General features: G+C 38.6%; 2 protein-coding genes across 4 annotated transcripts in view; one reads left to right on the top strand and one right to left on the bottom strand.

The window, feature by feature from the left end:
* Positions 1-25000, top strand: part of MCPH1 (microcephalin 1) — a 352972-nt gene that overhangs the window by 155732 nt on the left and 172240 nt on the right. The window lies entirely within an intron of this gene.
* The window catches only part of ANGPT2 (angiopoietin 2), a 64792-nt gene that overhangs the window by 4941 nt on the left and 34851 nt on the right, over positions 1-25000 (bottom strand). The window contains exons 4-8 of the mRNA XM_083177353.1: positions 21911-22143; positions 16872-17002; positions 8584-8685; positions 6249-6415; positions 471-601 (exon numbers count right to left, since the gene is read on the bottom strand). Of these exons, the coding sequence (XP_083033479.1) occupies positions 471-601; positions 6249-6415; positions 8584-8685; positions 16872-17002; positions 21911-22143 (764 nt within the window). The remainder of the gene's footprint in view (positions 1-470; positions 602-6248; positions 6416-8583; positions 8686-16871; positions 17003-21910; positions 22144-25000) is intronic.

Genomic DNA, 25000 nt, shown 5'->3' with positions numbered 1-25000 from the left:
GCAGTTTTTCTATGTGCCCATGCTAAAACTGTTACAGGGCATGCTGGGATGTGTAGTTCAACAACAGCTGTAGGGGCATAGATCACTGCGATATGCAGAAAACGACACATTTTTCTTCTCATATACTACTTTCCACACTGAGTCAGATGTAAGGCGTAATGTTATAAGCAGAACGTTAATATAAATAAACTGCAAAAATAAACAAATTCACATAAGAAAGCCTCATCATTCCATCCATTAATAATTACTCACCTGAAGTATAATTTTGTCTAATTTATTTTAAATGGAACATTTTGCACTTTTACATATAATGACAAACTGCAGTATATGTTAAAGAAAGCTACATTTTCAAGAGTTTATTTCTGTGTCTAGTTAGAGATATACATTTATTGTGTTTTGATATGAAAAACTCCAAATAGTAGAACACCCAGGTGCCAGTAATAATAGGAAGAGCAGAAAACAGTTCCTACCTCCTGTAGCCATTTGTGAGCATTTGCAAAGACATTTGTCATTGTCTGCATCCTTTGTGCTAAAGTCATTTCCTGGTTGGCTTATGCTGTTTATTTTGCCTGCCGTCCCAGTGTATCCTTTGAGGTGAATCCTGTGGTAATTGAAAATGGAAAGCGAATATGAGCTGTAGTATTATGCTGGTTCACATTAGTGGAAAAATCTATCACCATATACAAAGTAAAGGGTTTTATGCCTGGCTTCATAATTAATCTGTCCGTTTCCGTAATCCTGTTGCCATCCTACTTTCATCACAATCACTGTAGCATTTACTTTCTGTTTTATCCTCCATAATAAGATTTGCCCTTCTGTCTTGAAGTTTTATGTACTCGGCTTTTCACGTTAATGTCAGAAAAAATTTGTGCTGAAGTTTACGAAGTGTACTGTATGTTTTTTCTTCTAAGTGCTAAAAGTTATTACCATGGGCTATAACTTGATTAAAAGTCTACAACGTTGATAAATCAAGTGTTCATGTAATGAAACTATTCTCTTGATAAATGTTAAGGATTTCCACTTTATATATCTCCTAAATCAGTGATGGCTAACCTTGACACTCCAGCTGTTTGTTGAACTACACATACTAGCATGCCCTGCTACAGTTTTAGAATGGCCAAATAGTAAAACTGATGCAGGTCATGCTGGGATGTGTAGTTCAACAGCTGGAGTGTCAAGGTTAGCCATCACTCTCCTAGACAATGTTTTTAAGTTGCATTCGGTTTTCATGCCAGTGCTCATAGACAAGTATAACTGCAATATAAAGGGCTTGTATCTATTTATAAACATCCCTTTTATGATGTATCACATATCTGCTTATATTTCGAGAGGAAATGCTGTCTTGGCAACTTAATCTGTGGCATTTACTTCCAAGCAGTGCTATTGGTTGATGATAATGACCCACTCTTGCCCTTTGCTCCTAGAAGCATTTGAATGTCTGCTGTTAAAATAATATATAATAATAAGTTATAACTCGCTCCAAATGAAAACAAATATTTGGTTTGGATAGAAGACAATGTTGTTTTTGCCTTTTAAAGAACTAAATGAAAAGAGTTGTAATGTAGTCTTGTCTCTATCATTTTGTAAGTGGCCATAACCCTAATAAATACTGCTTCTATCAGTTAGCATAACCGATATGAATATGTTATGGGAAAGAACACAGTTCTGCTACAGTACATATAAGTTACTTGTCATTCTAGAACTTTTATGTGTGCTCATATGTTGCCATCACATCGTACAGCATGCAGCATAGCATATATATCCCTGGCATGCATTGATTTGAATAAGAACTGGCACGTTATGCATGCTGCAATTTGTATGCATGGTGGTTCCCCCTACAGAATTCTGCTATACGAATCTGTATGTCATGCAATATGGATGTCATGCAGATTTTTTGATTATTTTTAGGCATTTTAATATTAAAACAATAAGGTCAAGTGACTAATAAGGAGCACATAAGATTAATTTTAGTTAACCAATACACATTATATAATAACAGTTAATATCAATAATTGGCATTTGTACAGTTGTGCTCATAAGTTTACATACCCTAGCAGAATTTGTGATTTTTTTGGCCTTGTTGTCAGAGAATATGAATGATAACTCACAAAATTTTCTTTCACTCATGGTTAGTGGTTAGGTGAAGCCATTTATTGTCAAACAACTCTGTTTACTCTTTTTAAATCATAATGAGGTACTTGTGTATTTTGGCGGCGCCCATCGCATCGCATACCATTACGCATGCGATGGTATGCGATGCGATGCAATTTCGTTGGTTAGTGTACAATGGCATACAATTTTCAAATTGTATGCCATTGTACATGGCATACAATGCCATACGATGCGATGCGATTAAACATTGTATAAGCACCCTAATGGGTGCTTATACAATGTTAAGCACCCTAATGAGTGCTTACAATGTTAAATGCACCCCCACGCCACCCCCCCCCCCCACACTATAAACGTGAACCCGAAGCGTGGCGAGGGGCGGCGGTACGCGTCCTACGACCTTTTCATAACCCCACTATCCACGTCGGCGTGGAGTTGAGACTAGATTAGTGTGGCGAGCCCGAAGCGTGGCGAGCGGACGCGGATACCTGTGAAGCCCGCGAAGGGACGCGTTTACCTGTGAAGGTATCAGCGTCCCCTCGCGGGGCACGCTGCGCTCGCCACGCTTCGGGCTCGGTGGCTCGCTGCGCTCGCCACACTAATCTATTCTCAACTCCACGCCGACGTGGATAGTGGGGGTATGAAAAGGTCGTAGGACGCGTACCGCCGTCCCTCGCGGGCGCGCTGCCCTCGCCACGCTTCGGGTTCCCGTTTATAGTGGGGGGGTGGCGTGGGGGTGCATTTAACATTGTAAGCACCCTTTAGGGTGCTTATACGATTTTTCATCGTATAGGGGGTCAAAATCGCATCGCATTTTTTTTTCAGAGGAGTCCTGTATTTCAGCTGAAGTTATTTGTGGATTTTTCTTTGCATCCCGAACAATTTTCCTGGCAGTTGTGGCTGAAATTTGTGTTGGTCTACCTGAACGTGATTTGGTTGCCACAGAATCCCTCAATTTTTTTTTTTTCAAGTTTAAATTTTTATTGAATTACACCAATCAGAATAAACAATAAACAATTAAAACATTTGTTATAACTGTGTAACTATATATTTTTTATTTTTTTTGGGGGGGGGGAGAGGGTACAGAATAGAGACAAGGGAAGGGGGGGGAGTAAGGGGGGGGGGTACGGAACAATACAGTAATAAAATATTACAGAGCAATAGAATACAATAAAATAGAATATAATGGCCCTATTCAGAGAAAATAAGCTATGCTCATATCCTATGTTGTAAATCCGATTTATATTCTCTCCAGGTTAGCCATGAATAAGCCACAGACGGTGATGGCGATGCGTTATAGGACGCTCCTGCAGTTTCAAACTCAAAGTGAGCTTGCACCGCTTCTTCTATTTCTATAATATTAGGGATATTATTTGTCCTCCAGTTACGAGCCAGTAGACGTTTTGTAGAGGACAGTATATGGCCAGTTACGTATTTATCAGAAGGAGATACGGCTTCTGGGAGAATATGGAACAATGCAATTTTCGGTTGTGGAGTGAGAGCTATATGTAATATAGTGGAGACTAATCTAAATACTTGCCTCCATAGATTAGTTAGTAAAGGGCAAGACCAGAATATGTGATATAATGATCCCACTCCACCACAGTTTCGCCAGCAGGAACACGGGTTTGAGGCGTTTATCTTGTGGAGTAGGGCGGGAGTCATATACAACCTGTGTAGAAGTTTAAAATATTGTTCAACATGAGATATACACTGAGATAATTTAAAACATGTCTGAAACACGGTTTGCCATTCTTCTTCAGATAGGGTCAAGCCCATATCTACTTCCCATTTAACTTGAGCAGAGGATTTTGAGACAAGTTGGGGTGTGACCAGGGATGTATACCACCTAGATATAGCGCCTTTGCTATTTGTCTTTTGAAGTAATGTCCTTAGCTCATTGGGTATCGGCTTTATGACCTGAGGGGGAGGGGAAACAGTTCGCAACCAGTGTCTCAACTGTAAATATTTGTAAAACTCTTTCCAAGGTATAGCATATTTGTTTTGAATTTGGGTGAAGGATAGTAGTGTTCCTGAGTCTATCATGTCCTTCAGCGAAATAATGTTGTTAGATATCCACAGGTCCAGGGACATATTCGGGATCAGACGTGCCAGTCCCCTCAGTGACAGTTCTAGTGAGGGCTGTGTCCCTCCTAACATGCGGGACCTCAATATATTCCATGATTTGCATATCCCCTGAACTACTATTGAGGCTTGGGTGAGGTGTTTTACTTCTGAGGGGGGTAACCATAATAGGTCCATAAGAGGGAATTGAGACACTAGGCCCCTTTCCACTGTGACCCAGGGCTTGGGTTTATCGGTTGCCAACCATGCCCCTAATGAGGAGAGCATAGAGGCCAATTGATATGATTGGAGGTCTGGGTATGACAGGCCTCCATAGGATTTGGGTTGAGCCATAACCCTACGTGCCAACCTTGGTTTTTTACCTTTCCATACATATGATGCAAATAACTTATTAAATTTTGTGAGTAAAGGGTCAGGTAGTAATATGGGTATCGTTCTAAATAAATATAGTAGTTTTGGGAGCAAAACCATTTTTAAAGCAGCTATTCGGCCCATCCAAGATACATGTTGCATCATCCATTCCTGCGTTATTTTCTTGAAATTAGATAATAGGGGGAGGTAGTTACAAGAAAGAATGTCTTGAGCTCTTGCCGGGACTTGTATGCCCAGATATTTAATACTGTTTTCCTGCCATGCATATGAATATTCAGCTTTTAGTTGGTCTAGCAAGATATTGGAGAAATGGATCGGCAGCGCCTCCGTTTTAGAACAATTTAATTTATAATAGGAAACGGATGAGTAGTCCATTAGGACTTTGTGTATGTTTCGTAGAGAGGTGCTTGGGTTCGTGAGGGTCAGCAGGACATCATCTGCGAATAAACATATTTTATGTGAATGTCCGAACAGGGAGGGGCCTGTTATTGAAGGTGTGGCTCTGATAGTTTCGGCTAGTGGCTCAATTGCCAAGGCAAACACCAGGGGGGATAGGGGACAGCCCTGGCGCGTGCCGTTAGAAATAGCAAAGGGAGTCGAGAGCATTCCATTTATGAAAACTCTAGCTGATGGGTTTGAGTACAAGGCTAATATTGATGATAGGGCCCTATCCTTGATACCAAACTTGGTCAACACCGCCTGTAAATAACCCCAATGTAAACGGTCGAATGCCTTCTCCGCATCCAACGAGAGCAGTAACAGCGGTCCATCGGACCCGGAGAAGGCATCCAGAACATCCATCACCCTTCTAGTATTATCCGATGCTTGACGGCCACCCACAAATCCCACCTGATCATGGCTGATGAGGGATGGAAGCAGCGGTGCAAGTCTATTGGCAATTAGCTTTGCGTATATTTTCACATCTGTATTAAGAAGTGCTATAGGACGGAAGTTGGCTAAAATGGAGGGATTCTTAGAATCCCTCAATTTTTAATAGCCATTATCCCTCATAGCCATTCAAACCTGTTTGTGTCAACTTGTGTGCATGTTATCAGGCCAAAATATCCAGGGTATGTAAACTTTTGATCAGAGTCACTTAGGTAGTTTCTGTTGTAATCATGATTTAAAAAGAGTAAACACACTTGTTTGACAATAAATGGCTTCACCCAATCATTAACCATGAGTGAAAGAAAAGTTTGTGAGTTGTTGTTCATATTCTCTGACAAATGGGCAGAAAATCACAAACTCTGCTAGGGTATGTAAACTTATGAGCACAAATGTAGATAAAAAGAAAATATATATGCATATGTCAACCATAAAATACATAATAATAAAGTATGTGCACTGATATCAGTCTGGAGACCCAGTATAAAATTGCAGTATGTACTTCCAAGGATGATAATACCAGGGTGTATGCTCAACCTCCTTGAATACAGATGAAGGTTTTTTTTATATTAACTATAACATATATTTGCATACATTTTAATGTGAAATGTATGGGTTTCCCAGCACAATAAATCCATATTATTATTAATATTACATGGTTAATGTGTGGTCCAAAAATGACCAGAAAAACACCGTCCAATGACTAGTCTTTTCTGGCCACATAATCCAATCGGTTTAAAATGAATAGTTAATTACAGGATGTTGGTTGCAGAGATAATAGTTAAAAATCAACTCACCTATATTTCTGTGCTTCCGTTCCTAAATAAAACTGTTCATATAGTGAATATGCCTCATTCCCTTCCCAGTCTTTCAGTTGGATCTTGAGAACATATCTCTGAAGATTTGTAAGTTGGGAGACCAGCTCATTCCCCAGCCAGTATTCCCCAGAAACATCACCAAATCCCTATGGATTAGATTGTCTATTAAATTATAAGCCTCTAAATATTTGAACAATTAGTACATACTGTAGTATGGAATTTAATTGTAATTAACCACATGCATTAAAAAGACAAACTATTGGGTCAGCACCCCCCTTTAACTAAGGCTGGATACACACCAGAACTACCACGATCATACAACGATTTTCCATGAGCTTACCGGTAGCTCCCAAGCAGTCCCAGGCTCACGATTTGTTAAAAACTGTGCATTTGTGTCAAGCGATCACGATTCGATGATCAATAGACGTTCGGATCTGGTGCATCATGTGTTGCACAGTACACTATGCAACCTTCTTGCAGATTGGCTTTTGAAATAAGTAGGGGTGTAGCATGATGTCTCATGATCGATTGGCAATACAAACGCACATGATCAGTACCCAATTGGAGATCAGATTGGCGAATCTTTACTGCAATAGGTAAAATCTCCAATCCGACATACGAGCAGAGGGGGTGCGCATCGGTTCGGAATCATTGTAAAAATACTGTAGGTACGATTCTGCACTTTTTCCTTAAAATCTGTCATACAATGTGTAGAAATTGTGGGATTGGAGGCCAAATCGTCCTGGTGTGTAGGGTACTTATTTTTACCCCCCCCCCCCCCCACATCCACAAACATTACACCCTTTGCAACTCCACATTAATCAAAATGGCTCCACGTGCTCCTAGATTTTGCATGGCCATCCACATGCCACACAATCCTCCCCTGTAGGCCACTGAAACGTCTCCACATGTCCCAACACACTAGGTAACCTATTAAGATTTTGTAACTAACGTATCTGGTACAAACAATTTGTTACAGCATGCATATTATGTCACAAATGTAAGGTTTTTATAAAAGTACTATTATAGTCAATAGCTATTTATTTTGTTGAACTTAATTATGCAGTGCAATACCATTTGTTCCAGGGGGAATTCATGTTGTAAGTCTACAAAATGGCTACATTCATTGTGTGTAGAGGCAAGCACTTTAAAATCCAGTAGTTTATCCTCCTTTTATAATCTTGCACTGCATACAATGGCAAATGTAAAAATAGAACTAGATGAAATGTTAGGACATGTTAGAGCAGGGCTGGCCAAACCGGTCCTTGAGCTCTACCAACGGTCCATGTTTTCCAAATCACCTAGCTGTTGCACAGCTGTAGTCATTACTGTCACATTTTCAAGCATGCTGCATTCATTCCTACTAGGTTGCCTGAAAAACATGAACTGTTGGTAGATCTTGAGGACCTTTTTGGTCACCCCTGTTTTATAGTGTACATCATCTATTCATTTTAGTTACAATCAACAGGGTCTTTCATGAAGCTATGTGATTGTTGCAAATGAAGAGTGTAAGATTAAAAAATATGGCTAGCTACTGTTTGTAGAGGCAGGTGTGGGGTTTTTTGTGGCACAATTCCTGCCATTGTATACATTTAATTTTGTTTATCTTTGCCAAACTGTTGTGAGTTCTATTAATATACACAATTTGATGTCATTGACTGAAGCAAAAGCTAAAACTGTTCAATGGAAGATTTTACAAAATGAACCTGGTCTTTGCATATGTACTTACTAAAATAAAACTATGCATTTACTGACCGTTTGACATTTAATAGTGTAATTAAGAATCAGAATTTTGTTTTATAGGAACATATAATTTGACGGCAGATAAGAACCACTTGGCCATCTAGTCTGCCCGTTTTTTAAACATGTTACCTCAAACCATATTTGATCCTTATTTTTTTGTAAGGATATCAATATGCCTATCCCAAGCATGTTTAAATTGTACTACTGTATTTGCCTCTACCACCTCTGATGGGAGGCTATTTCACTTATCTGCTACTCTTTCTGTGAAGTAATTCTTCCTCACATTTCCCCTGAATCTTCCTCCCTCTAGTTTCAGTGCATGTCCTCTTGTTCTGCTGCTCCTCTTCCTGTGAAGAATGTCTCCCACCTGTACCTTGTTCAAACCCTTGATATATTTGAAAGTTTCTATCATGTCCCCCCTTTCCCTTCTCTGCTCTAAAGTATACGTATTAAGATCTTTTAGTCTTTCCTGGTACGTTTTGTGATGTAGGCCATGCACCATTTTAGTTTTAAATTCTGTATACAAATTCTGATTATTTAACCTCATGAAGCAACATTTTTTTAGGTTTACCTTTTTATACTCTTTCCATGTTTTATGGAAGTCAACACTGCCATCATAGCGTTTCTGAATAACAGTCCAGCCACCACCACCGGTTTTCATATCACAGTATGCCTGCAAACAGAACGTATATATTGTGTTAGCATATATATATTTTTTCTTAATCTCATAAAGAATGTTAGCATTTTACAGTCCGTTTTTTTTTAATAGCAAATATAGAATATTTTATTTATCTGGCACCAGAAAGATCCTGTATCACCTTGTATAAAACATAAACTCATTAGGTCTAGGGTGAAACATTTAAAACAGATTTAGACTTATTCACACATATGCTCACCTATTACAACCTTCAAAGAACTTACATTATAAAGGGGAGAGAGCGTGAGCATGAGAAGCAGAACAGTTATGCTCGGCAACTGAACAAATTATTACAGGAGTGACCTGCTACATCATTGCTGCAGTTGCCAAACAGTTCTGTGAGACTCTGATAGTCTCTGGCGTATTTTGTTTTTTTTTTATTTTTTTTTTTTTTTGCCAAAAATGCTTATTTGCAAAGTAATGTGGCTAGGATGCACCAGTAGATTTTGCGGATTTATTTTTACATATAAACTTATGTGCAACAGAATCTACATACAAAGTACTGCAATGTTGCAGCTGCTGTTTTTCATATAGTCTGTACAAAAATAGAACTTTTTCAAAATCATTTGTTTTAAAGTGTCAAACGTCAAGAATGTAAAAAAAAGTACAATTCTAAGCCAGAGAATATTTCAGTTTTCAAACATCTATTCATTTACGTTCATTTCAGTAATGAAAAAACCTCAAAACTACTTTTGGAAACAATATAGGCCAGAATCAAATGTTGGAGTAATAGATTATGGCACAAAGTACTGATGATCGTACATGTGCTGGACATCAATAGACAGTTGGAAGGCTCGGAGTGGGTGGGTGTGGCCTAAGTTTTTCCAAACGGTGGCTTGTTGATGCCATTAGAGTGGAGGGATGAGGCCAACATCTCCTCAAAGATTTCCTGGCCTCTCTATGTAGGACTTGTGACGGCCGGCTTCTGCCATTGCACTGCTTATGCTGCCAGCCAATTGGAGGCAGGTCGGATCATTAATGCAGCAGGAAATGTGATGCCTCCTGCTGCATTACCATATTAGAGCTCTCTCTGCTGATTCTATATAAACAGCACACATCGCTATCCCAACCACATCTGAATCAGGCTCCATGTCATTTATCCCAACATTTCTTCAAGTACTTTAAAGGAGATCTTACTAACTGCTTTGGGTTTCATCTAAATTTGGAAGCAAGTTATTTTATGAAACACCTCTCAGATGTACAATACATGTCCACTCAGGTGCCATCTTCACAATCTCCTTGAAATGCTTTTTGAAAGTAGACAAGTAAGATGTTAAGAAAGAGGCTGCTTTTGAGAGAGCTTTCAAGGTAGACGGTTAGGACGGAGTCTGTTAAGGTATGTATCTCCTGTGTCGGGAGCACCATGGCAAATCAATATTTTTTGTTAACCTGTGATCACTCAATATACTGCTAAAAAGAAAAGCCTGAGTAATGCTTGTCTTTAAATGTTTTATTTTTAAATATACCAGCTGTACTGGGTTAAGTTTATTTCACACAGAAAAGACTACTACTGCCAAATCTCTTACATTCTTAACATTATACTGTTTGTCCTTTTCCTGTTTAAGGTTAAGATGGCAATGTATGTTTCTTGCAAAGTTCCAAGTGGAAATATTTCATGATGTACAGCCATAAAGCACTCTATCTTTAAGAAGTGTTAAATTCCTCTATTGGTCTAAGAAACTGTATTGCTATCTTCCCCTGACTTATGGCCCTCGCAATTCATGAGCCTTGCCGGTAAAGGAAGCCAACTAGTTGGTTAGGAAAAAACAAGAGTGAAAACACTCTTGGAAGTGGAAGCAAAATAAGGCACTTGACTGGTAGCATCTCATAAACACAAGCTGAACGGCATAAACAATGGGAAACTAAAAACAGGATCTCCATACAAATGTATTTCAACACACATTGCCATATGATTAAAAACATAATTAAATTACATTGAAAATCTGATCTAGTTTACAAATGTTTTAACATAAAACAGTTTTGCATTTCATTTGGTATTGGGGCATCACGGATGGTGTAATGGTTAGCATTACTGCCTCGCAGTGCTGAGGTCATGGGTTCAATACCCACCATGGCCCTAACTGTGCGGAGTTTGTATATTCTCCCTGTGTTTTGCATGGGTTTACTCCGCGTACTCCGTTTTCCTACCACAATCCAAAAATATACTGGTAGGTCAATTGGCTTCCAACAAAAATTAACCCTAGAATGTATGTGTGCGTGTGTACATGTGATAGGGAATATAGATTGTAAGCTCCACTGGGGCAGGGACTGATGTGAATGTTCAACTATACTCTGTGTACAAACACAGGGGGCCTAGCACTCACTACAACAAACTAACTCACCTTAACATTCAGGTAATCAATTAAATAAATAAATGGGGTTTTAGTTCATGAATTGATCAATGCATTTAAGCCTGCAGCCCATCAAGGGACCCCATTTCACTGCAAGTCGTACACTAACAACTGGTTTTCTTAGGAACCTGGCACCTGCTTACACATCATACAGTAGCTAAAATGAACATGTGTTTTGGTACTCTTTACCTAGAACGGCGCCCACGATGTCCATCGCGGTCATCGGGGGTAAAAAATCGCGGCCATCGCATGCACTAAAAAACCGGGTGCGACGCGATGCCCGCGATTTCCCATAGGGATCAATGTTAAAAGTGTGATTGGACGCGATTTTAGTGTTCAATGCCCGCGATTTTTCCATAGGAAACAATGTTAAATGGGCCACAGAGCCCTAATAGTCTGAAATGCCCCCCACAATTGTTAACGCCACCCCACGATCAACGTGAACCCGAAGCGTGGCGAGCGCAGCGGTACGCGTCCTCCGACCTTTTCATACCCCCACTATCCACGTCGGCGTGGAGTTGAGAATAGAATAGTGTGGCGAGCGCAGCGAGCCACCGAGCCTGAAGCGTGGCGAGGGGACGCGGATACCTGTGAAGCCCGCGAAGGGACGCGTTTACCTGTGAAGGTATCCGCGTCCCCTCGCGGGCTCGCCACGCTTCGGGCTCGGTGGCTCGCTACACTATTCTATTCTCAACTCCACGCCGACATGGATAGTGGGGGTATGAAAAGGTCGGAGGACGCGTACCGCCGCCCCTCACGGGCTCGCTGCGCTCGCCACGCTTCGGGTTCACGTTGATCGTGGGGTGGCGTTAACAATTGTGGGGGCCATTTCAGACTTCAGGGGGACTATTTGGGCTCTGTGGCCCATTTAACATTGTTTCCTATGGAAAAATCGTGGGCATTGAGGCATTGAACACTCAAATCGCGTCCAATCACACTTTTAACATTGTTCCCTATGGGAAATCGCGGGCATCGCGTCGCACCTGTTTTTTAGTGCATGCGATGCCCGCGATGGGCGCCGTGCTAGGTAAAGAGTACCTGTGTTTTTTTCTTGGGTTAAAGATCAACTGCTAAGTACCGTATGGCTTTTAAAGGTGAGACAATCCCAAACACAGCACCTGAATTAGTATTAAAGGGGCAGCTGTCACAGGTTTCAGGTTATTATCATGATGCACCATAATATTCTTATTTTCTATTATTTTGTTTAAGGTTGCTTATTTGACTATGAAACCATTGCTTATGCTGCTGAATTCTGAATTAATATTTTTTGTCCTTTATCTTCTATTTATTCTTGGATATGTTTAATATTCTGTTCTTGATATAGTAATTTAAGAGGTATGCAACCTTCATGACTACAACAGTGAACTATGTTATGTGATGTTGTTTTTATGAATTACAAAACCCATAAAACCCATACCCCCCCACCCGGAAAAAAACAACCACTTTTTAGCAGAGTGAGTAAGCATCTCTACAGCTATCTGCAAACCACTTTGCATGTGCTCATTCCATCATTTAAAATGTCTCTTAACCCTGAGGTTATGAGTTCACTTTCCAACCAAAGCCTTCTCTCTGTGCAGAATTTATATGTTCTCACTTTGTGTGGGTTTCGCCCCACAATTACTGAAAACATACTGATGGATTGATTAGCCCTGTTGTCCATGTGGTAGTGATTATGTGCCTGATTTTTATGTGGGAGTAAAGCAAAAAAAGAGAAAGTAACTGTGAACCTGGGCAAACCATGTTGCAATGCAAGGGGTGCTATTATTTATTTATAATTTTTTTTCTTCCAGGGTAAATATTGGCTTGTTTTGAATGTAGCCCACAAATGCTGGAATGCTTTATTTTTGCACTGATATGTGGTTTTCAGTTTGGGCCATGGGCTACATATTTTCTTCAAAGCATGGTGTGTAGTATGTGTGCTTTATATAAAAAGCTGCAATAAATAAATATGTTTTACCATGCTTCTGAACTTTCCTGGAATGGCTGAGAGACACATTTTAGGTGACTCCCTTGCTCCGGAAGAAGTGGAATAGACTCTTACATGTCATCCGCTTTCTGAGTGTGTGGCTCTGTGATTTGATGATGCATATCATTTTGAATCATGTGATCGTCTGCATACGGTATAATATGTGAAATTGCAAGTGCAAATCTGTGATGACGCTGTTGCAGTGCCATCCCCCACAGGCATAGATGCACCCTGCTGGGGCACTCCCAGAGACCGCTTTTTAAATTAATTAAATATTACTTCAAATGCTGCTATATTTAGAGTTTGAGCATTTGGTACTTATGTAATATCTGAGCTCTCGTTTTTCTTATGAGACCGCGTCCCCTCGCCACGCTTCGGGCACGGTGGCTCGCTGCGCTCGCCACACTATATAAAATCAACTCCATGCGTAGTTGGATAGTAGGGGTATGAAAAAATGGGGTGCATTTAACATGGGAGCCCAGATAATACATAAGTACCGAGCAGTTTTATGTCTATTTAAATTTAATCCAAGAATGTTGTATTCATCACACATTAAAAGGAAGGTCAATCATTTCATTAAACAAATTACTGAGCTTTGTAAAATATTTTCATAATGGATTCCCCAGCCACCTAAGAACTGTTGTACTTTTTTTGAAAGAAAAACACATCTTGATTCATATCAACATGTTTTAATAAACCTGATGAATGACAGATATTCATTAAATGGTTGTTAATACAATATGGTGCCCAAATATAACTTACAATAAAGATCCAGAAAACATTTAAACCATTTAAACATTCTTTTTTTAGTACTTGCAAGATGTACGGCTCATGGTAAATAATAGACCAATGTAGTCATCACAGTCATATTTTATTCTGATACAGATGATTACATCAGAATCTATTTTTCTGGACAAAATTATGGTATCTACATGAACTAATCAGTAACTACACCAAAAGCACAGAACGAGATAAAGAAGCATATGTAATGAAAAAAGTGATAATCATGTACAAGGCGAAACAAGGTTAGTTTTGCCTTGTAAATGATAGCCACAATAAAAAAAAAAAAACATCCATGATCGTCCTGCATCCTGCTCCTCTTGGAGACTTAGACCTCATTACATATGCCCCAAAATATTATGCCCTCTGCTTGCTGAAATAACTACAATTGATTGTTTATGTGCAATTGATAATTACTGTAATTCTTCTGCAGATTTGAATTAATTTGCACACGTTTTCCATCTACAACGCAATGTAATTCCTAGACTTTATATTGATTTAAATAAACTGCAATAAAAATAATTCTGTCTAATTTTGAAAGGGATCCTCATGCTGCTCTGCATCTTCTATGGTGTGTATAAGATATGCATGATGGTCATTTAATTACCCAGCATGGAATGTCTTAACTGTTCTCTGTTAAAATGTAGGCACTGCAAATAATAGCTGTAATTCAATGGTATGACACGATGTGAGAAAGTAATTATTAAACCACTGTGTGTTTTGGGGGTTTTTTTTGTATATCTATTCTGGCTAAACTAGATTCAACTAGTAAATATTTTATCTACTACCCAAAACTTTAGTTATTAAAATAATTTACTACATACAGAGTGGTCTTGCTATTAGTCATATTAACCCTTTATGAGCCATTGAATGTTTCTTTGTATCCCAGTGATAAAGCTAGTAAAGTGGACAAATAAGGCCAAAGTAACTAAAAAAAATCTAGAATTTGGTTATTTTTATTCTAAGTACATTTGTATGTACACCAAAATGTTGAGATTTGTTCTAATTCACTATTTTGATACTCTAACATCTGCCGGAAAATGTTCAGTGTTTTTGCACATTTAAATTGATCTTTCTATTTGTATACCAACCGTCATCTCAATACAGTCTACACAATAATTTAATAATGTCCATTTAAATGGACATGGGTTACATAACTAAATTGCTAATTTTTGTAAAACCCTATAACAGAGGTGGTAAATTACTTTCAGATGCACATCAATAAACATATTCCCAAGAGAGCAAGTGTTGGAGAAAAATGACAGCTTCGGGGCACTTAAGAGTACTTCAGTTTAACTTAATCACTAATAAGAAACTGCCTCATTCTTTTTGCTGAAAACTGCTTCGAAGAAACGAATATCTGCTCTCCAGACTCCCTTATGTCTGAGAGTAGGCAAGCCGTACATGCTTTTATATCGTAAAAACAAACAAGCAACAAAAAACATCTGTGCATAGGGTCTAGTATCACCGTTCACAAAGCACCAGCCTCACACATACCGTCATTAAAACATATCAAGCAGAGAAACTGTCTCTTACTCAGAGTGCACTGTCAGTGGGTTAAGTCTAGGCACCCACGAACACAGGATGAAGATATAAAGAAGCAAATAATGTCGGTCAAAAATCATGCGTACTCTGATTGTTCAGAGGCAATGTAGCCTTGCAAATCCTGGTTTAGTCACCATGTGACTGACAAATGAAGTCTTGCATGCAAAGAGACATACTGTAATTGACTAGTAGAGTAACAGGAGAAAACCAGTCCTTTTGATGGACTTTCACAATTCATTCTGTACAGCTATCTTACAGTTGACAGATATTTAGCAGAAAGATATGTAACATCCATCAAAATAAAGTGTGCAGTACAATGTAGTTCCCTGTTGTGCATTGAAAAGGCCTGAAAAGCAAGGACTGAAACCTTACTAGATTCAGACACAGCTGGACAACATTTCCAATGTGCTTTTTAAGTATTAATTACAAAGTACTTCATATTAAATGTACTGTACAAAATGTATTTAAACGTTTTAATTACTGCTGTATGTATAATCTCTTTTTTTATGACTTATTTCATTATCTGCAATGATTAATAGTTCGGGCAAATATGCATCCAAGAAAACTCATTGTTGTAGAGATTATCATCAAGGTTTTGGGGATTATAAAGCTTTATGAAGATAATGCAATAGAACTTGTATGCTTTTATGTGGAAGACGACCAACACAATCATAAGTAATTAAATGTCGTATTCATTTTCTCAGATAGTACCTCTCTTACTCTCTGATTCATATCTTATAATTAAAGAGACTTTTAATATTTGCTGATTAAAGATTGCATTTCTAATAAAAATTACATAATTAATTTAAAGCATCTTTTTAATCTTTTTATTAATGAAAATTCTGCTATATTTCCAAGTAAGTCAAAGCATAACAAAGTCTGCAGATTGCCCAGATAATTATTGGTCCTGATAGACATGCTAAATCATCCAGCATGTCCGATGCAATATTTTTAAATGTAATTTGGCTGCGTTGGGCAGTGTATATACTTCCTTGGCCAAACATACATTTCTCCTGTTCCTTTACATGGAGAAAGGGCCAACCTAGGGGAGGAACCCAAATACCGTGGGCCATACACTTCAAAATATCTTATTTTTTATGGCCATATTATCTGGTGGGTGTCAGGCGGTCTTCCTGGCAGGCATTTTATCTGTGTATGTATGTTTAGTTTATCAGGCTTTGTTACACCTACAGCTCATTGGTCACAACAGGATGCACATCTCATTCCTGTCTGACTCCATTAAACAAAGTGAAAGGGAGCTACTCAGTCTACCATTTTCCCCACATACTTTTGTCTGTCTTAACTCATTCTGGCAAACTCTCTTGTTTCCTAGTACACTAATAGGAAAGATAGCATCTGTCAACACACATTTGTTTATCGGAAAGTAAGAGATACTTTACAAAACATGCACTATTAACGGTTGACAGGTGTGTTGGGAATTACACAACAGTGTTTTACCTTAGACGTCAATTCACTTTTTTGTGTTTTAGATACCATGTCTATTTTTCAAATTTGCTTACCTTAACGGTCTCTGTTGCATTTGGTGTAGTCAATGTATAGATACCATTTGAAGTCAATCCTGATTTATAAGCTTCTGCGCAGTCTTTGAATGTTATTTGCTCTTCTTTAGCAACAAATGATGTTATTGGTGCTAAAATATAATGAAATGATATAGATCAATAACACAACAGAACAATGGAAGTACTTTTCAAGACAACATCAGTATCTTTGTCAGTCAGTGCTTTTGATGAGTGAGTTAATTACTCTTTTTTAAATGAATGAATGTAGTGCATGTTCTTTTTTGACAGAAAAATAAGAAGGATTTCATATACAGTCAGGTCCATAAATATTGGGACATTGACACAATTTTCAGATTTTGGGCTCTATACACCACCATATTGGATTTGAAATGAAACAATCAAGATGTGCTTTAACTGCAGACTTTCAGCTTTAATTTGAGGTATTTACATCCAAATCAGGTGAACGGTGTAGGAATTACAAAGGTTTCTATATGTGTCTCCCACTTTTTAATGGTCCAAAATTAATGGGACTCAGAAGCTATTTCATGGAAATTGAAAATTAAAACAACCCCTTCAGAGAGATAGCAAAACATTAGATGTAATAAAGAAATAAAATCATTGAAATGGACTCTTGTGTTATACAAAATTTATGACACAAGTAGAGGTGTATTATGAACTTTTCATCTAGGGTGACACTCCACAATTGTCTACAGGGAAGTTTGTGGCTAAGGCTGCCTTGTGTTGTGCTTAGTAGCATTTATAAATCTTTTAAATAATGAACCAGGAATCTGGCTTGGATATATATATATATATATATATATATATATATATATATATATAGGTGTGGGACCTCACTGGACCTGGTCAGGGATTCCAATAAGGTGGGCGGCACTCCAGCGTAGTATTACAAATAAAGTCCTTTATTAAGATGGTGCCATATGCCAACGTTTCGAGGCGCTGAGCCTCTTTTTCAGGGCGTGCAAAATGTATCAGGAAATAAAGTGCTGTGCAGCACTTTATTTCCTGATACATTTTGCACGCCCTGAAAAAGAGGCTCAGCGCCTCGAAACGTTGGCATATGGCACCATCTTAATAAAGGACTTTATTTGTAATACTACGCTGGAGTGCCGCCCACCTTATTGGAATCCCTGACCAGGTCCAGTGAGGTCCCACACCTGCATCTAATCCAGGGAAGGCACCACGGAAATGTACCCTATTCAGCAGCAGTGCCGAGCTACCCCAAAACCTATATATATATATATATATATATATATATATATATACGTATAGCAGGGCCGGGCACAACCTCCGGAATCAATTGCTCAGTCGGGTGCCCTCGTCAGGATGGATACAGACTTCGACAGGGATGGACGCGGCACTCCAGGCTTTCGTGAACAACAAGGTTTCTTTATTGAGTGAACAGCAACGTTTCAATGCAACAGCATTATCATCAGACTCCATGCAAACCACACATCTATCATCTTAAATACCCCCAGGTGTACATTACGCTGGAGGGATACTCACTAAGACCACCCCCCACGTAACAGCGTGTTATTTTTATTACTTTATTACTTTATTACTTTTATTATGGCAAATACCAAAATGCAGAAAATGCCATAATAAAAGGCATTGAAACTTTGTATATCACCTTTGTGTGTTTGAAAATTATTCCAAAGACGTCTGGAGTGCCGTGCCCCACCTGCTCAATTTTATATATATTATGCTTGTTGGCCCTCCCCTATTTGTATTTGATACTGGTATTAAGACACTTAGAATATTAGTTACCAATTGAATATACGCTTATAGACCTCACAAAGCACCTTTGGCCTTGGATAAAGTATCCAAACAATTTCACCAGTAATTAGACCTCAGCTGCTCATTGTTCAGCAGTTAAGGTGAATGATATAAGGAGGAGACAACCAATAGCTCTTTAGTCTTGAAAAAATCCTCCAGGGAGTGTGAAACGCGTTGACATTATCTCCTATCCATACGCTCATTCGGAACACAGCCATTCCAGGTATCAAGACGCCAAATATGACTGAGATGCTATTGCAAATATCCAGCGGACGGACATTTGCTATCAGGACACTATTTCCGATTCAGATGCTGCGGACGGACATTTGCTATCAGGACACTATTTCCGATTTAGATGCTGTATTGCACACAGTCAGCAAACTAGTATCAACCTTATCCTGTGATTCACACACAGGAAAGGGGAGCATCAGCAATTCTCTGGCTATTCACACACTACAGCACAGCCTGCGATGAGTACCTCTCCGTGGGAGTCACCCTCAATATTGTGGCCACGTTCTTTACACGCAGTGGGATATATTCAAGGCCAAACAGGCGAGCTTTGACTGCAAACCCTCCCCCCTGCACCCGCCATTTCCACCTCGCTGTTTCTAAAAAGCGAGGTGGAAATGTCGAGTGTGGCTGTCAGAACTGCGAGGCTCGCAGCATTAATGGTGAACCTCGCCGTTCATTGGAATCACAGCGAGGATTTCCCCTGAATATAGAATACATTGAGAGGGTTAGACGGTGAGCATGGCTTGTTTTCGGCGATCCTCACCGAAAACAAGCCCTCCTGAAAAAACACGGTTTTCAGAATATTTTGGTTTTTGGATATACTGATAAGGGAGACTTAACCTGTATTTAAAGAATACATATAATTGTTTAAATAAATACAATTTAAAGGAGCATGAACCTGTTTTCTGTGAGAGCACGAAATATATATAAAAACATTTTCCATTATTTTTAGAGATATTTTACTTTTTTAATAAATTTTTCACACTAGTTCATGCGATCATACAGTACCTTTACATACCTATCTTTGATACCTGAGTATTTTAATCAAATCTTATTGGTCACATGCACAAGTGTTATATTTGTAAACTTATTTATTTTTATATTTTGTATATCTACTTGCACTTAACCAGCTACCAGTGCCAGGAGTAGTAGTGCCAAGATACTACACACTCTTCCCTGTGTGGAATATTTAGATTATATACAAGATATTTTATTCTGTTACCCATTGATATTCAAGTATTATACAAGTCTTGTATAACCAGCAGTCCTTATTAAAAAAAATGTTGACCATCTGATAATTAAATTTAAAGGTTTGGGGGAAAGAGTGGTGTTGATGGAGAAATATGGAATGTGACCATTTCTTCCTGCTGTTACTTTCCTGTGAAATCTATAATGGAAAATATATACATAGGTGGTGTGGATAAAAAGTTAAACTTAGGTTTTTTTTTTTTTTACATCAAGGGCATTGTGAAATCTGATAATCATATTCTATTATTTTTACTGTTTTAAATAAATACCAATATCTTACAGGGCACAATGTCAATTTCTAAATTTAATACCCATCTGTTTCTGGAAAGTATTATGTTCTTAAGTTTGTGATCCAAAATGTAAGAACTCTTGCAATAACAGTTTTGTTATTGTGCTAAGCTAATCTTACTTGGTATTTTTCCAGAATAATATAACTGCTCGTTCCAAAACTTTGTTTTCACCAAGCAATTTATTTATTATTTTCTGCATCACTTTCCATTGAAACACTTAGGGGGAACATCAAAAGAGAAAATGTATGTACAGTATGTTTACTTGAATACGTAGACTGCACATACAGAGCAATTTATTACACTATTGTGAGTGCTGTGCTGTTAAGTATTACTTGTAATAGCTGTTCTGTTTTTGTAGGCATGTAGCCATCAATCACATTATAGAGCAGTATGCAAATAAAAATTATGATATAAGGTGTCCAAGACATGTAGGTCCTGCATCATGTTTTCTAAAAGAATGTTCTTTAATGAATTTAGAAATAAAAGTAATCTAACTACTATTAAATGTTACGTTAAGATCTATAATATAATCTGATATTATTGGTTTATATAGAGCTGCTTTTAAAAATCCCTGGAGTGTAAAATCATGGTGGTGTACTTCCAACATCTTATTCTCACCCTTCAGTGTTCCGGTCTCTGCTCCTTTCTGTTCATCCTTCCTAGGGCACTAGGTCATTGTGTTCTATTGTTATTTATTTTATAGTTAAAGGACGCAAGTAAAGACTTAGTTGTGAATTTATCTCATTGTCTCACTGATTTCTCATAATACTGTCTAATCATATTTGTATGATGCTATGGACACTTGGTAGCTACTGTAAATATAAATGATACAATAAATTTTAAAAAATGAAGTAAATGATAACGGGCAAATGCCGTCACCAAGATGATTTTATACAGGTCACAGAAATCCAATTTGACACTAATATTTTTAATTTATTTATAGTGGGTGTGTGAACCTTCTTCTTATAGCTGTGTCTACTCTTTATAGCACTATTTTTGCAACAATTGTGTATTTTTAAGAGTTGTTTGTGCTTGATTTCATTGGTACAGGTTGGGTATCCTTTATCCATATATCCAAACGGAAATATTCCCTAAACAGTAGGTTTTCGAACTATCTAAGGTTTTTTATTTATTTTTTACCCCCCCCCCCCCCCCCCCCCCCGTTCCATTTTTCATACTCATCTGGTCCCCAGGGGTCCACATAGTAAATCTTCAGAAGCATTCCCGGTCCCAATGACGCTTAAGGTGGGTTTGCCGGGAATGTCATGACGTCACCCGCGCAGTGCATCATTGGGACCGGAGATGCCTCTCAGGATTGATGCTCGGGCACCGGGCAAGTATGAAAAGACAAAAAATATTCCCAAATCTGAAATTATCCCTTATCCAAAATGCTCCTGGTCTTGAGCATTTTGGATAAAGGATACTTAACCTGTGCTACTGGAACACTTGCATGCATCATTTAAAAAAAGGCAACTAAGGCAAAACACTGGTTTAGGCCATGATTCTATGACATGGGCCAGAATACAGATCATCTATAGACATCCATGGACACCTCTTCCATTGTCCTTAAATTGACAAATAGGCTCTTTCGGCTTTCTTTCTAATTCTACAGTATTTTGCTTATGAAATTGTTCTGCAATTAGTGGACTGTTGTTGCTGCACAGCTCATTTATTTAGTCGGTGTGTATCACATACCTATTTGAGGTTCCATTCTAGTTAATAAATTGTGCACAGTCTCCATTAAGTCATGCTGCTGTTTTTGTAGAAGGGAGTTATTTGCAGATGCAGTAACCAGCTGTTTTTCTAGCTCTTCAATGATCGAGTTTTGTCTGAGTACCAAGATTTGCAGTTTGTCTTTTTCCTCCTTTATTGAATTTAGTTGCTGTGTGTGCTTATCCTCCATACCCAAGACTTTCTTCTCCAAATAGCTGAGGAAAGAATACATATTAGCACAACATTATTCGAACGTCCTTTAACAGGCTAGAACAGAGGTTCCCATACTCTGTCCTCAAGGCATCCTAACAGTCCATGTTTTAAGGCTATCCATGGCTGAGCACCAATGGTTAAATCAAATTGAGGTACTAATTAAGTCAACTGTGCCCAAGATTAATTATCGTTAAAACCTGAACATTAGGGTGCCTTGAGGACTGAGTTACTGAACCTTTTGGCTTAAGGTAGAGTTGGAGTTCTTAAAGTAAACCCATAACTTTAACAGCCGTTAGTTATTTTATTGGCTATATCAATATTTTTGAGAATTCAGTGTAATTATTCATTTTGATGACATCCTTTTTTTCGTTACCGGACTCAAATTTTTTGTTTTATGGTAAAATCTATTTATGTAATTGAACATCCTATGTAATGTAATGTTAGGTCTTAGTAGGTTTATTGATTGAGAAATTAAGTGAGAAATGGACAGTGGGTATTTTAAATTGAACTTTTATGGAAATTAGGCCACTCACATTTACCAGAGCTACACATAATCCAAAATGTATAGAGTAGCATAGCACAGTGCTAGCACAGTGTGGTCTGTATATCAGCACTGATATGCAAACCAGACCTGTGCTAGAAACACCACAGCAGACAGCAACACCCCAGACAGGAAACAGGAACTACATGGGTTTTCAAAGATAGCGGGTGCTAGAATGAACACTATAGAGTACAGTATGTGAAACATTTATTCATTCATCAACAATTGTAATATCCAAGTTAAAATTCTAGATTGCAAAATAAAATTAATGCAGTAATCACCATTAGTCGAAAGTGATACAATATATTATTATACTTTACTTCTATGAAACCACAAGTGATCTGCATCACCCAGTTATAGAGTACGTAAATTGTAAAGAAAAAAGGGACTTACAGATAGGTTATATAAACATACCGTAGCTGCTTTCGCAAACAATGATGGAAAAATGGTGGTAGAAAAGCAGGGATTTTGATGCTGTCTTAAAGAGTATGAAGTAGAAAATAGTTTAATTAAAAGTAGGATAAGCACATGAGGAAGAGGCCCCTGCTCATGAACGCTTGCATTCTAAAGGGGAGGATTTTGGCTTAAAATCACTCAGCAATATCTTGCTTAGTGTACTGGCAATATCTTTCAGCAATATATTGCTCAGTGTACCATTTTCACCAACGACCAGTGATTTTGGCTGAAAATTGTGAGCTATTCTGTCTCTACCTCATTTTCACTAGAATAGTTGGTCACTGGTGCACAGTGCATTGTGCACCAACGATTTTTAGCCATAATCGGAGGAGCATGCTCCTGTGACAAAAAACCATTAAGGGCTGGCCGCAGGACCACGCTCCGAGCGATTTATCTCCCACAGCACATATAAAACACTGGCAATATGGTCGCTCGGCGACCATATTGCCAGCGATATGTGCTGAAATCGCCCCCATGTGTACACAGCTTGAGGGGAATGTAAGAGAGTTCCAGAGAAAGGGAGCAGCGCATGCAAAATCTTGGAGGGATGAGGTAACTGTTAAGCAGGAGAGGCATGGTTTATTAGTGTAGAGAAGATTATGGGCGATAATGTAAAGGGAGATAAATTCAAAGATGTAAATGGTAGAGAAGTGGGTGAGGGCTTAGCCAAAAGCTTGAATGGGATTCTGAAAGAGAAGGAGAATAAGTGAAGGGCCAGTAAGCAAGAGGAGGTGGATCTAGTACATTTGGTGAGGAAGATGAGCCAGGCAGCATTATTGAGGATAGATTGGAGAGAGGTATTTGTCAGGGATGCCAGATAGGTGGAGATTGCATTAGTCCAGTCTGGAGATGACCAGTGAGTGGATGAGGGTCTTAGCTTCCTGGGTGAGAGAGCCTGATCCTGGAGATATTTTTTAAATGAAAATTGCTGGTTCATAAGAGGTGCTTAATGTGTGGTTTGAAGGAGAGGGAGGAGTCAAGGATAACTCCAAATCAGTGCACTTGGGAACTAGAGGAGATAATAGTGCCATAAAATTGTGATTATGCAGGAGGGTGGGACGATGATTAGCTCAGTCTTAGACATGGTGAATGGGGGGGGTTTACACCTTCCGGTGTCACTATGCGCTGGCTATATACCTGTTGTAGAAGTGAGTCTAGTATTCTAATGGTTACTGAGAAAAAAGTCTTTTTAACAATAATATATATTTTTTGAGAGATATTGTTTTTTAAAGTGCATTAAAATAAATTGTATATTCTTACTTTTCATGAATGTCATCATGGAATAAATCACCATTTTTACCTTTACCTATAGAAGTGTTGGATTTTTATTATATAAATTGCAGTTCACCACGCAGCACTAATAGGTGTATTGGCACATTTAGTGCTCAGTAACCATTAGAATACTAGACTCACTTCTACAACAGGTATATAGCCAGCGCATAGTGACACCGGAAGGTGTAAAACCCCCCTTTTTCCTGTCTAAGAGGTACCGGTAGTTTTACCTCTACACTTATTGCAGCTATTATATACCTGTCCATAGTCCAAAGCGCAATCACTCCCGACAACCCATCTTGTATAACTTAGACATGGTGAATATCTGGTGTTCCAAATAACTCAGGCACAGTAATAGATAAAAACCAACAGTGGTTTATTAAACCGAATGGGTGATAACCGCTTAGCATATATATATAGATATGGGTATTATCAGTATAGAGATGATTAGCGATCCCTACAGGATTACAGCAAGGCAGGATGTAGGGGAAAGAGTGCAGCTTGAGCTTGGTGTTCCAGGCCTGCTAACATCACAAATGTGGGTGTGTAGGCCGCCTACCGTTGTCACTAATGTGGACAGGCCCAGTCCG

The sequence above is a fragment of the Crinia signifera genome, chromosome 3, assembly GCF_055691185.1.
Source record: "Crinia signifera chromosome 3, ASM5569118v1, whole genome shotgun sequence".
In the NCBI taxonomy this organism is placed as follows: Eukaryota; Metazoa; Chordata; class Amphibia; order Anura; family Myobatrachidae; genus Crinia; species Crinia signifera.
Note: the sequence above shows the minus strand (reverse complement) of the source record. Positions and strands in the feature narration are given on the sequence as shown.